Source organism: Brachycentrus maculatus, unplaced genomic scaffold (genome assembly GCF_059751285.1).
Source record: "Brachycentrus maculatus isolate JH-2025_06_01 unplaced genomic scaffold, ASM5975128v1 h1tg000071l, whole genome shotgun sequence".
In the NCBI taxonomy this organism is placed as follows: Eukaryota; Metazoa; Arthropoda; class Insecta; order Trichoptera; family Brachycentridae; genus Brachycentrus; species Brachycentrus maculatus.
The window spans coordinates 1146981-1161313 of NW_028280825.1; the positions used below are offsets into that span (position 1 = coordinate 1146981).

Genomic DNA, 14333 nt, shown 5'->3' on the forward strand with positions numbered 1-14333 from the left:
AACATTTCTTTTTCATCGAGAATTTTAATTACGTCCTTTAATCTGACTCTTTGCTTAGATGATTTGTAAAATAGGAAATCCACTTTAATCCCTAAACAGCTTATTAGTTCATACGAAGCAAGCTTAGAAAATGGACAAGCAAGCGTCTTTGTAAAACATTCAGCCGAAACATCGCAAAATTTTATCTGACCGAAACATCGCAAAAATGATAATCTATAAAAACATGTGCTTCCATAAAATAGAAACATTGTACGATAGATATAATATTTCCATACCCGACGGCTTTAATTTAAAGAACCGCGAACGCTATTGAACACACCATATAATAAATCTTGTAAATTTTTACGCTTTTCCCCTTTTCGCAGCCGTTTTTCCCTTCCTATATTCTCATATCTGGCCGAAACATCGCAATATGAAGGGTTTCCCGTCGCCGCAGTTTGGGGTAGCTACCACCACTACTAGGACTTGATACCTAGGTACTCACTTTGGCTGAAAGAAACAAAAATCGATACGGCAACAGTGAGTCAGACTATCGCGAAAGAACTTTAGCGTGTCAGGTAGCGAGCTCAAACAAATTTCTGCGTAAATATGCCGTTTAATCGATATCGAGATAGTTGTGAGGTATTTATTGGAAAAACGCCATCAATTTCAAACGGTCATTTCCATAAAAAGGGTTGTTTTGATATATTGTTATAGTCGAACACTGCAATATATCGTTCCGAACATTTTTAATTTGTTGCCGACGGATGTTAGAGGTCAAAATAAAATATGGAACAAAGGCAAAATAAAGGAATGGGTGAATTCTTTATTAGGTTAAAATTATTTGAAACAGTATAAATGTATTAAAAAAGAACTCCACCGACAAGACACACAAGGTGGCTTGGTGGGTCTCTGAAAAAAAAATGTTTAAAATTGTGATTTGAATAAAATTATCCAATTCATGTTAATAAAAAACAATAGAATGAAATCCAATAACCTTATTTAAAATTAGATATATTACTCAAAAAATTCAAATGGAATTCTGCTAACAGTCTGCAGTTATTGAAGTCTGCAGTTATTGTAAGAGTTATTGAAAGGCAAGGAGTTAAAAATATTTTTTAAATATTATTTCTTTATTTATTCTAAAAATAAAATTATACAATGTACTTCTTCTCCTTCTTCTTTTTCTAGATCCTAAGGATCTGTTTGTGCCTCCGCTTGTCGCTCTTGGGGTGTTGACTCCCAACTTACATTCCCAATATACAATATGAATTGTTTAAAATCGGGCGTGAGCAGACAAGTGACCTCTCCGGTGGTCTCCAGTGGAATGAATGCGACTAACGAATGCTGGGCCTTAAGGATGAATACCTACTTATGTACAATTTTAATAGCAATAAAGAATAATGGGTAGAATTGGTGAACGTTACACGTGTGTAAAGTGATCACTTAAACTAACCTATGACGGTCGTCAGCCCCGTAAATACCCAGACTTCCATATTCATCATCATCTTTGATGAGACGTCAAAAAATTATAGCAATAAAGAATATTTTTTAAAAGAGCGTACACATAAAAGGTAACATTTAAAAAAATAACAGTATCTTAATTTTGTGTACGCCTAAATAAAACTCCAAAAAAATTATTAAATGCCCGAAAATATGAAATTTAGAAATAACTATTCGTTAATATTAAAGCAATTTTGATAAAAAGCAAATTTATGCGAACCATCACATCATAATAAGATATACATTTGAAGAAAAACTCCATACACAACCAGAGATATAATATTTTGATAAGAAGCATTTATGAAAAACTGCCCCGGGCCGTAAGAAAATGTAATATAAAAGAAAAATGGGAAAGCGATTCTGGAATTTTAAAAATATGTTTATTTTCTTTTATAATAAAATAAATTCAAAGAAAGTCAAGTCCGATAAATTTGGGAGACATATTTGAAGTCGCGTGTATGATATAGGATGTCCCGTGAAATATCTCAAACATTTTAATTAAATACATAGTTACAACATTTTGAGTGCGTCCAAATACTTGTTCACAAAATCTGGATTATCTCCAATTACAGGAGTTATTTTCATATTATTTTTTGACATCTCATCAAAGATGAAGAAGAATATGGAAGTCTGGGCATTTACGGGGCTGACGACCGTCATCGGCTGGTTTAAGTGATCACTTTACACACGTGTAACATTCACCAATTCTACCCATTATTGACAACCACACTACTCAAATTCTTGGAAGTTCTTTATATATGAACCAATTTAGAAACCTTGTTCTTGAATCACTAGAACTTCACTAGGGACATCTATTGGTGAGATGTAAAACCAAACCAGCCGATGACGGTCGTCAGCCCCGTAAATGCCCAGACTTCCATATTCTTCTTCATCTTTGATGAGATGTCAAAAAATAATATAAATACATAGTAATGTTATTTATTGTTTCGGCATTCACGTTGTGGTAAGACATGATTGAGTTATAAATAAAACACTTGTTTTTTACCACTTGAGTATTATATTTTAACAACTTCATTTAAAAGCTACAGATGCTTCAATCTACTCGTACAGGTTAAAATATGATCTTATTTATATTTAAACCCGTAGATAGAAGTATCTGTAGTTTCCGAAACTAGTCGTAACAAAATAATACTCAAGTGATAAAAAAAAGTATTATATTTATAATTCACATACAAAGTAGCATTAAAGTAGGGTTTCTTCTTCTTTTTCTAACCCTCATCCGCACCCAAAGATTCATAGGGCACTGCATCGTATTGATACAGCGTTATCTCAATGGTTACTTAGATGAAGTCAAAGTGATCGATCCTGCGCTTCAGGCACCAGTCCAGGGTAATATTAACTAAATCCTGTTCTTACCCCTATCCGCAAATAATGGTGCATAGGGCACTGCATCGTATTGACGCAGTGTTATCTCCATCGTTACTTACATGAAGGCAAGTTTATCAATCCTACGCCTCAGGTACCAACCAGCCTAGGGTAATATTTACTACATGTTAAATATATGTCGGTAATATTTATTTTTCTCCCTTCTGCAAATTGAACTTGGGGTTTTGAACACAGTAGCTTTGCGTGCTAACCATTACAGTACGGAGCTGGACGTAAAGTACGGTTAGGGTGTAAAAATTAACATTCAACAGCGAAATAATGCGGATTTTTTTATTCGATATACTCCAAAGACCAGACTTTCTGTGCGTACGCAGTAGAGCACACCATAAGGCGTCGTAAGCAATATCTTCCAACCAACAAAACAGGCTTGTGATATTAGTCAAAACGTTTGATACCTTTTTAGCTGTTTTCAATCAGAGGGTAGATAGTGCTTGAACATTAAAAAATCATAAATTACAATTTACTGCTGTATCAATTAAGCAACTTTATATTTTATTAAATATTCATGAAAATTATCAATTTAGGATTATAAGGAAGGCAAAGGAAAAAGGGAGTTTAGGGAAGGAGGTAGGGGGAAAAACTTAGGGATGAGGTTAGATGGACAGTTAGGATTCTAATGATAGATAGTAAGGTCTTGACGTTTCCTAAAAGTTATCAGAGGTGTATTTTTTACAAGGAGAGGTAATTCATTCCATAGTCTGGCCGCTTGAACAGAGAAGGAATTACTAAAGAATGATGTGTTATGGCGAGAAATGGCAGGTGTTCTTTCTTGGTAAGAACGAATCAGGAAGACTATGATCCGAGAGGTACTTATATTATGTTTTCACCAAGATATTTAGGTGCATCAGGGTTGTGAAAAATATTATAAAGTACAATTATAAAGAAAATATTGATTGGATTATTCAGCAAAGCGGCGGTGACGGTTGAGAATTTCGAAGTTTGACCTTTAGCTTAATTCTTATAAGAATCAACTAGTCCAATAAATTAAGAAAAATATAACTGTTTATGAATATTGCATGAATATTGAATTAATATTATATGAATATTGAATATTGACTCGGACGGGAACGGGACAAATTTTGTTCCACAGAAGATGTTGATAAGTATACATATGTCGAATATTCAAGTGCTACATCTCATTGTTATGCAGATTGTGCCGGACTTGTTACATTACTGTCAATGTTGCGTCACTGTACTCACAGGCTTGCTACTGCTTTTTTAAAATTCAAACAAAGAAACGACATTATAGAATGTCAAGAAATTTTGACATGGGAGGATGCAAGGGAGCTAGCGACCGACAGAAAAGCCTAGAGACAGTTTGTGGACTCCATATGCTCCAGATAGGGAACGGATATGGTAAAAGAAGAAGATATTTTTTCATATTTTATTTGACTAGTGACTGGGTTTCGTCGTTACCGACATCATCAGACTGGTCAGACAGGATATTAAACAAAAAATGACGAATTGATTCGTAAAATTTTGATCTTTTTCATAAGTAAACGGAATTTCCAAAAACAAACGATATTTCGATTCGATTCATTTTTGAGTTTTCGTGGATGTTTCTTTCTTTCTTCCGAACAAGAAAAAAACAACAAAAAAAGATAACTTCACCATATCCAAAATGTAATTTTAGATAGGACAGATATGGCATTAAACGTGAAAAAAATATCGATGAATTTTGCTTAGTGTTATTTTTTACCACGCAAAATACTTTGCGTATATGCTTCATCTTTGGGTAAAAAACGTGTTAATCCTTACAGACCCTTAGAAAATTAACAGTTTCACAATAAAACGGTGATATTAAGTGTCAATAATTATGTCTTTAACCGAAAATACTACATTTTTTACATTACGTCGCAAGAGGCGAGAGAAAATATCCCGAAAATCTTGTCGGAATCAATTAGCATTCTTATCAGAATGTGGATTCCAAATTTTATTCTCAATATTTAAATAATTATATTTAAGGGTACGCGTGTCCTAGAAGATGCGCTTCATTAATTTTATTATTTGTGAGGTATTGCGTATCCAAAAATTCAACTACGTAGTTACATAAAAAATCAATATTACGATTTATGTGCGGAATAAATTAGTTTTCTTTTCATTTGGATAATAAAATATATGTACAGATGCAACATACATCGTTGGGTAAGATTATATTGGATAAAAATGGATTAGAAACCTCACAACCTTCTGTGAGAGTCAAAAGTTCAATATCTGTCTGTATTTTTGTGAAAATTCCACAAAAATAAATACCTACGTAATCACATTAGCTACTTACACTATACACGTGTTAGTTCGATCGTTTTTGCCATCCTTCTGGCATTTTCAGACCAACCGTCTAACCTTGGCTATTTTATCGAAGACGTAAAAATTAATCTGATATAAATCTAATATTGTTTTATGTAATAGATTATGCAATTATCTTTACCATGGCATTCTTTGAAGAAATGGTACATGAAAAACTTGTAACAATAATAATATGAAATTAAGTATTGTTTAGAGAAAATTCTCGAATGATACAAAAGCTCGATTTTACTTACGGGGCAAATTTTTTGGAAACTTATGTTAAAGAGTAAAATTAAGTAAAATAAGAGTAAAAAAGATATACAAATAAGAGTAAAATTACTTTTGAAAAAAATAAAGAGATGTTCCTATGTTTTTGTTTTTCGTAATCGTTTGTTGATGATAGATACATTGCCTACAATATGATGGTCAGATGTTTATGTCATCCCTAACCGGCATAAACAAATGGTAAATAGACCCTTCGTCCGACTCCTTATATATTATTAAATATTAGATAGCATTTTATTCCAATAATCCTTCGAAATTCCGTAGAGCTCGTCAAAAGACATCGAAAAATCGATGCATGAACACCCTTGGCAGAACATAGCCAAGTGTCAGAATTATGAAGGAAACTTGAGATTAGTACGGAAATTGTTAAAAACATACCTGTCCGATAGTCAGGATCCCACAAAATAGGAGAAAAGCACACATTGTAGTTAGAATTCGCGACATATTGGGGGTTTACCAGCCCAAATTTGTACGGAACACTATCACCCTTCGAATAATTCTACTGCACTGAGGCCGTGGTAGTAGACGGAACCACAGAATATTTATTATATAGGTCGCAAGCTTTTGTAAAACGTTCTCCAAATTTAAAGCTTCGTTCTGTACGCGTGAAAAAGATAGAGCAATACAAGTCACCTTCCATCTCTATTTAACATTATTGTTGTGTACGAATCCTCTTCCCAACCACGAGCTTTAGAACCTTTATTTTTCTCTTTCCGTCTTGATTGATCATCGCGGGAGGGATAAGGACGAGGATATAAATACATCCCACTTTTACTAAGCTTGGGGTGCCTAGACGGGACTAGTATGGGAGTTGTCTTCATTCGCCACCAGCGACATCTGACGCCCGGAGCGCATGCGCCAGCCGTCCACCTACTGAGGGGCGATTGATTTGGTATTGCGTAAAATACAATAAAACAATAAAAAACAGTAGAATACTTTATTTATAAACATAGAAAAGACAGTTCCAACTTAATATTTCATTACAAAATACCTTGTTACGTCATAACTCTTCAAAAAATAATTCTCAGTAAAATTTGTATTCCGCCGGAGTACAAGCGAAATAGATCGATGCCGGTCGCCTAGCAACCACCTATACCTACTGCGCAATAATAAACGCACAAATTACTAAACTACGTATTATATACCATGAAATGCCAGCCGAATATCTGAACGCAATTTGTCGGGCTCAAGTAGATTACAAAGTATTTCTCTATCATGTTTGATATATATGTTACGATCGAACAAAGAGCTTGATAATTTCTACACATCGTACATGCCGCATACTTTATTCGCGGGCAAGGCTTTATCTGAAATAGAAAAAGATTGTTAAAAATATACATAACTAGCAAATATCGAATAGTAAATTATTAAAAGGAGGTCAATCCACTTTTATTCAAAATAGATTGTATAAAATAAAACAGTTTTTTTCTATCAACACATTTTTTTAAATAAACGTACCAATCATTTTCGGATACGGAAGATTGAGATTATCCATAATTTTGACAAATTCTTCCAATGATTTTGATAATCTCGGATTGTATTTCAACTCTTCGCCAACAGATGTCGCCGTGCATCCTTTATAATCGTGAGCCGGGTACAAGGTGAAATTCTCAGGTAGAGATAAAATACGTTCATGAACCGACCGATAGAGGGTTTCAGAATTTCCTTCTTGGAAATCAGTCCTTCCACAGCCACGAATCAAAAGTGCATCTCCAGTAAAAGCCAGACCCTGTGAAGAAGAGAAAAATATTGATAAAATACAAACAAAACCATCTTTGTTTTATTATTTATTGATTCGGCAACAACTTTGTGGAATGACATGATTATTTTAATTAAATTAAACACTTGAATAATCCACTGATTTGAGTTTTATTTTTATTTACGACTAGTTTCGAAAACGATAATTGTTTTCATCTTCTGGTACTAATTAAAACTAACAAATAAAAATATATTTAGGTGTATATATAGGTTTGCCGCCTCCGTAGTGTAATGGTCAGCACGCTCGGCTACCGTTCTGGAGGTCCCGGGTTCGATTCCCAGGGGGGGTCATAAAAATATAAGTGATTTTTTCACTGTAATATTTATTCAATATCACCCTGGACTGGTACCTGAAGCGGAGGGCTGATCACCTTTCCTTCGTGTGTTAACGATCAAGATAACACTGCGTTTATATGATGCAGTGCCCTATGCACCATTGGGGTGTGGATAAGGGTTTTTATTATTATATATAGGTTAGTAAATATAGGTAGGGGGGGTTAAGGAACAACATTTTTTGTAAAAGGAAACATTGATAATAATGGTGACGTATTTTGAAACAGTATATCATTAATTATTGTTTTATCTTAATTAAAATTTTTATATATTTCTAAATTTTCTAAATTATTCATGACTTGACTAATAATATACTGTTTCAAAATACGTCACCATTATTATCAATGTTTCCTTTTACAAAAATGTTGTTCCGTAACCCCCCCCTACCTATATTTATTAACCTATATATACACCTTAATATATTTTTATTTGTTAGTTTAATTTGTACCAGAAGATGAAAACAATTGTCGTTTTCGAAACTAGTCGTAAATAAAAATAAAACTCAATTCAGTGGATTATTCAAGTGTTTAATTTAATTAAAATAATCTTTGTTTTAAATTAGTGGATACTAAATAATAATCAGTTTTTAGCAATAGGTTGGACCAGGGTTTCACAAGAGATTATTTGTTTATTTAAAAGTACAGTGGAACCCAGGTGGTCCGAAATCCAGACAAGATTTTAAAGAAAAACATTGGGAGGAAAACATTTTAAAAACAGGGAAAGATTGAAAAACACATTTGCTTTTACATAAAATTATTTTATATAACTAGGGCTTTTTTTAAACAAAAAAGTCCTGGAACTCACTTCATGATAAGCTTTTTACTTTTAAAAAATGTACTGAAATATTATGTTATTTATTGATTCGGCATTAACTTTGTGGAATGACATGATTATTTTATTAAAATTAAACACTTGAATATACCACTTTAATGAGTTTCATTTATATTATGTTTGAATTTGTACCAGAAGATGAAAACATCTGTAAGTTTTCGAAACTAGTCGTACATATAAATAAAACTCATTAATGGTATATTCAAGTGTTTAATTTTAATAAAGTACTTAAATAGGTACCATTTATATATTCATTACAATATCATATGTTATCATTTGACAAATTGTATAAATATAGATTTTAATGACGTAAGTGCAAAAATTGTTTCATGTAATTGGTTTTGAAAATTGAAAAAAAAAACAACAAAAAAATTATTTTGATTAGGTCAGTATTTGCATTGTGTGCTAAATTTATCGACACATTTTGGATGGCTATTTTTTACGCCTGCGGACCACTGGCGACGGGATTTGATAATTATGTACATATAGTTAAGACCTTAATAAAGAGATTGGTATATAATATACATATGAAAACATTGGATCATTTATTCTATTCTGATTTTGAAATGAGGCCGGCGCAGAAGGTAAAATACCCTTGCCATCCTTGAGCATCAATCGACCTAACGGGTAGAAACTCCTTTCTCGTCCTTAGTGTTAATGTACTATTTGCTAAAAATTCTATGATTATCACGTATACCATTCAACAATAGGGTATTATTTATCTATATTATTTCGAGAAATAAAAATACTTTGTGTTCTGATCCACTCACATTTTTATTTAACCAACTAGTTTCGGCAACAACCTGTTGCCCTTTTCAGGGTTACATTTATTACTTTAGTCATAAATGTAACCCTGAAGAGGGCAACAGGTTGTTGCCGAAACTAGTTGGTTAAATAAAAATGTGAGTGGATCAGAACACAAAATATTTTTATTTCTCGAAATAATATATCAGGATGATCCACAAAGTTAATGCTTTCAATATTCAAAACATATTTCTCCAATCTCTTTGGAGGAATATGAGATTTGACATATTAATATGACGGAACATTCTGAGATTCTCCCTGTATTTATATTATTTTAATTTAATTCATTTAAGTAAGTAAGTGATACATTGCATCATCACTAGCGTTAGAATTTTTTTTCAATGTTTGAAATAATGTCAAAAATGTATTTCTAATTCTTACCACGGCATGTGCCAACTAATCATATAGGGAAGACACATTACAAAAAGGAGAATAAATGTTTTAATTACCTGTTCATGAATAATATAGGTTACGCATCCATTAGTATGTCCAGGAGTCGAAGCTACGAGTAATTCATGTCGGCCAAATTTAATAACATCTAAATCGTTCACATATTCATCGGCCTTGGCTCCGCTCTGTTTTGAAATCACACTAATGGTCCCTGGTAATATTTTTTTCAGCTTGCCGGTTCCAGTAACATGATCGGCATGCATGTGTGTATTAACTGCAAGAAAACAACTAATTATTAATGTATATAATGGAAGGATATGTAATAATCAGCTGGAATTTCCCTTAGAGACAAAATAAAGAATTCACGCATTCGGGGAAGCCTGAGTGTGACTGACATCAATAGTAAGGTAGAGGAAAGGCAATTGAGATGGTATGGGCACATAGGAAGTAGAAAACCTGAACATATTGTAAACCAGGTGATTGCCATGGATCTTCCTCGAAAGACATCTAGAGCAAGATCAAAAAATTCATGGATGCTACAGAAACATAACATGATTCGAAGGCATGACCTAGGTGACGTTGGATATGATAGAAGGACCTATAACCCGAGGACGAGGAAAGCTGACCCCAACAGTCTACAAAGATGATAAGTTGAGATGGAGCTAGGGAGAAGAAGAAGAATAGAATGATGTGTAATTTTATAACCAGTTCATTTTCAAAATGTTTTTCTCTCATTAATAAAACCACTTAAAAATCAAAAAAGGCAAAAAGGAAAAAGCTTTTCAATAACATATAACAATCATGTTTTGGTTTCAAAAATTGATTTTAGTAAACAGAAAGTAGTTAAAATAAAAACGACAAATTAAGATATAATCATCATCATCATCATCATCAGCCTGTGTCCGTCCACTGTTGAACGTAGGCCTCCCGCATGAGTCTCCATCCTCTTCGATCCTCGGCCTTCCGCATCCAGGTCACTCCCGCTATTCTTCTTATATCGTCAGTCCATCTTGTAGGGGGTCGGCCGATGCTTCGTTTGCCAGTTCTTGGGCGCCATTCCAATACTTTTCTTCCCCATCGACCGTCGTCTCTTCGACAGATATGTCCTGCCCATTGCCACTTGAGTGTGCCTATTCGTTGGGTAGCATCCACTACTTGAGTTATTCTGCGTATTTCCTCGTTTCGGATTCTATCTTTTAGCGACACTCCGAGCATGGATCTCTCCATAGCACGCTGGGTGACTTTTATTTTATGAGTAAGACTTGCTGTTAGATTCCACGTCTCTGCGCCATAAGTTAATACAGGGTGGATGCATTGGTTAAACGCCTTAGTTTTTAGACATTGCGGAATTTTCGCTTTAAAAATGTACTTTAGTTTTCCAAATGCTGCCCATCCCAGTTGTATGCGCCTGTCGATTTCTTTTGAGAAGTTATTTCGCCCAAGTTGTATTACTTGTCCCAGATAGGTATAGTCGTTTACAACCTCTATTTGTGCTCCTCCAACGGAAATAGGGTCAAAGGTCTGGGAAATATGACTATTGATCATGGCTTTTGTTTTATCCATGTTCATTTTCAGACCAATTTTGTTCGATACTTCATTAAGTTTGTAGAGCAAGATATAATAGATCTCCAGAAACAAAAACAATTTTAAGTAATAAAAAAAGCCTTAAAAAATCAATATATACGCATTATGTATTGGTCATTTGATATTTCTTAATGAAACTACATTGTTTGAAAATAGATGTTTGAAGATTTTTAGATATAATACTCAGTGAATATGTAACATCTAGGTTTGACCGAAAATATGCTCAATTTGCTGGGACTAAAAATTTTTAAGAAATATTTCCCACTAAGAATCCACTTAATAGAAAAATATGACATCATATACATATTTGATAATTTCATAATCAGGTGTAACTTTATCGAAGGTCAACTACTATGATTGACAAGCAAGCATGTTGTTTATTTTTTGCTATCAACTTGGGTTAATGCCTATAATGGTAGGAGCCAGTGTATTACACAATATATTCTTGATAAATACTATATAGATAAAATCTTTTGTTCTTGAAAATGTTAAGAAAAGATAAAGGAATTAAGATATAATTAATTAAATGGATTTTAAGATTTATCAAGTCATAAAAATGCAATGAAAAGCTATAAAACTAAGAAAAAGAGTTTTTTTAGTATAATCAATTATATACAAGAGAAATATGTAAAACTATTTTCTATTTATAAATTATTGGAAATGCTAAATAAAAACAATAATTTAGTTTTATTTAGATAGAATAGAAAAAATAATATGAAGGATTTGTTAATTTTTTAAATAAACGAAATATAATTTAAGTTTAAGTGTTCAAAGAGTTGCATGTAACCTAATTAACACATTTTGGACGGGTTTTTTTTACGCCTGGGAACCGCTAGCGACGGGATTTGATAATTTTGTGCATATATTTAAGACCTTAACAAGGAGATTGGTAGATAATATTCATTTAAAAACATTAATTATGTAATTCCTTCTTTTCTGACATTGAAAAGAGGCCGGAGGTAAAAGAATATGCAGAAGGTAAAAATACCCTTCCTTACTAACCATCACGCCGCATCTCAGCAGGGGTAGGCAGAGAGAATAGAACGCCACACCACTCTGTCCTTGCAAACATTCTTCGCCTCTTCCACGTTCTTAACTCGCCTAACTTAGTTAGGTAAAAATACCCTTCCCGTCCTTAAACATGTATCGACCGAATGGTTTGAAATACCTTTCCCGTCCTTAGTGTGTTCAAAATATGTATTATAATATATGTAGTTATATATGTAGTTATATATGTAGTTATATATATGTAGTAATATTATATATATGTAGTTATAATGTCACATAATTTCAGATGGTGGATTATCAAAGGACTCGAAAAAGGAATTTGATTAAAAACTTACCTGCGTATTTTAATTTAAGACCCAACTCTTCTATAAGCTGTGCATCTCTATTGGCTTCTTCTAATACTGGATCTATCAAAATAGCTTCATGGCTTTTAGTATCTGCCAAGAGGTAGGTGTAGGTACTGCTTGGAACTGAGAACAGCTTAAAAGGAAGAAAAGAAAAATTTCACTTGTGGAATGACAGATTAAGATAAATCAAAGCACTTGAGTAGGATAACTGTTAAAATTGTTATCCACCATTAAAAATATATCATTTCAGCGAAATCAAGTCATATAACACAGATTGCGGGTGAAGGGTGAACAAAAATTGCAAACAAATTGCATGTTAGAATAACAAAACAGGATTTATTTTTAGATGGAAGTTGCATTAATTATTTACCATTTTTTTCCTTGGGGGTCAAGGGATCTTGCATCCCTTATGTCACCACGACTATGTCAGGTCTATTGTGACTTTTATTTATTATTTACCTTGCTTATTATTTAGAAGGTTTAAAGATCATTAAGTGGATTTTTTTATCTTCTAACTTAAAAAAGAATGTTTTATTTTAATGTGCGTTGGAAACAGAAGGGATAATCTAGTGTGGGCCAATCGGGAACATCTCAGCATTTGTTTTATTGCTGGGAGAAAACCATGTAAAACTTCTCAAGAGAAGTCGGCCTGTGGAGTGTCGTCAGCAGACCTTCCGTTCCACTAGAAGAGGGTTCGGCATTTTATGTCCTTACTTGGTTTATGGTACAATATAACAAAATATTCCAATAGATATGCAGTTTAAAATTGATTAACGATTTTTTAAATATTTTAATAAACTGCGCTTAACGAAGCTTAACAACATGCTACCAGGTTTTATCCAAGCCATGATGCCACATATGCTCGGTTAATGTTTAACTTTGGTAAATCAAGTAGTTATAATAATGAAAATTATGGATTATTAATGTAACGCTAGCAGCTATTTGACTGATTGTCTCATAGGTAATATTTTAATGAAAAAATAAGTTTAATAATATAAACAAAATTATTGAGTAAATTTAGTGGTGCAATGGTTATTGTGTTTAGCTGCGGTACTGGTGGTTCCGGGTTCGATACCCAGGGAGGGTGAAAATTAATATATATTTAATACTACCCTGGATTGGTCCCTGAAGCGCAGGAGTGATCACCTTACCTTCATGTAAGTAACAATCAAGATAACACTGCGATGCAATGCCTTATGTACCACTGGGTGCGGATAAGGGTGTGTGGAGTAGAGAAATTTACAATTGATTAAATTTCTATATTCTAAAAATGTTAATAATTATGACTGACAAAATAACAAAATTAATAATAATTGTTCATTTTCAAATTAAATAAAAAAATTCCTCATGACTTTGAAAAACAAGAGTATTAATCTGAAATATAATACAACATTACCAAACATCCGTCCAACGGCGGCTTAGCTTTTAAAAATAATAATAATGGCACTAACCTGCCGAAGCATGAAGTCAGAAGTAAAAGGAACCTTCTCTACCAACATTTTAGAATCACAATGATGAAATCTCATCAACGAACGCTTTATAAGGTGCGACAGGTGAATCATTTTATTTCCTGTTAGAGCCATTTCGATAGTAATATGTTATTAATATTATAGTTATTATTTCACAACTACTTCTCACTTCTTAAGTGTTTCAGTATCTGACACGACCCGGCGCAGAAATGTGCCCAACGACAATATTTATCATATTATCTATTTGATTTCCCAAAAACGCTAGCAAAAGTCACGTAGACAGTTTATTTTTCATCAAAACAATAACATTCCACGAAAATGTCAAAAAGTTTACAACTGCAAATGTCAA

At 33.2% G+C, this 14333-nt stretch overlaps 2 protein-coding genes across 8 annotated transcripts in view; both read right to left on the reverse strand.

Annotated features, from left to right (window-relative positions):
• Appl (amyloid-beta-like protein) overlaps positions 1-5969 on the reverse strand; it is a 320865-nt gene extending 314896 nt beyond the window's left edge. For all 6 annotated transcript variants that reach the window (XM_088257169.1, XM_088257171.1, XM_088257168.1 and 3 more), the window contains exon 1: positions 5839-5969. In XM_088257169.1, coding sequence (XP_088113295.1) covers positions 5839-5904 — 66 coding nt within the window. In that variant the 5' untranslated portion in view covers positions 5905-5969. The remainder of the gene's footprint in view (positions 1-5838) is intronic.
• A 414-nt stretch (positions 5970-6383) lies between these two features.
• Positions 6384-14288, reverse strand: LOC148311168 (persulfide dioxygenase ETHE1, mitochondrial). Of its 2 annotated transcripts, XM_088257105.1 has the most exons (6): positions 13967-14288; positions 13667-13779; positions 12504-12648; positions 9636-9850; positions 6919-7189; positions 6384-6767 (listed from the first exon to the last, which is right to left on the reverse strand). In XM_088257105.1, the coding sequence occupies exons 2-6, from the start codon at positions 13670-13672 to the stop codon at positions 6721-6723; spliced, it is 684 nt and encodes a 227-aa protein (XP_088113231.1). In that variant the 5' UTR covers positions 13673-13779; positions 13967-14288; the 3' UTR covers positions 6384-6720. The 2 variants fall into 2 exon arrangements, with proteins under 2 accessions (XP_088113231.1, XP_088113230.1); XM_088257104.1 differs by lacking the exon at positions 13667-13779.
• Between the last annotated feature and the right edge of the window lie 45 nt (positions 14289-14333).

Bases quoted from the DNA above. Each gene is read 5' to 3' on its own strand.
- LOC148311168 (XM_088257104.1), bottom strand. From the start codon at position 14,098: ATGGCTCTAACAGGAAATAAAATGATTCACCTGTCGCACCTTATAAAG. The intron at 9,851-12,503 runs GTAAGTTTTTAA...GTTTTCTTGCAG, and splicing joins TCTTAAATTAAAATACGCAG to TTAATACACACATGCATGCC. The intron at 6,768-6,918 runs GTACGTTTATTT...TTTCTATTTCAG, and splicing joins TCCGTATCCGAAAATGATTG to ATAAAGCCTTGCCCGCGAAT.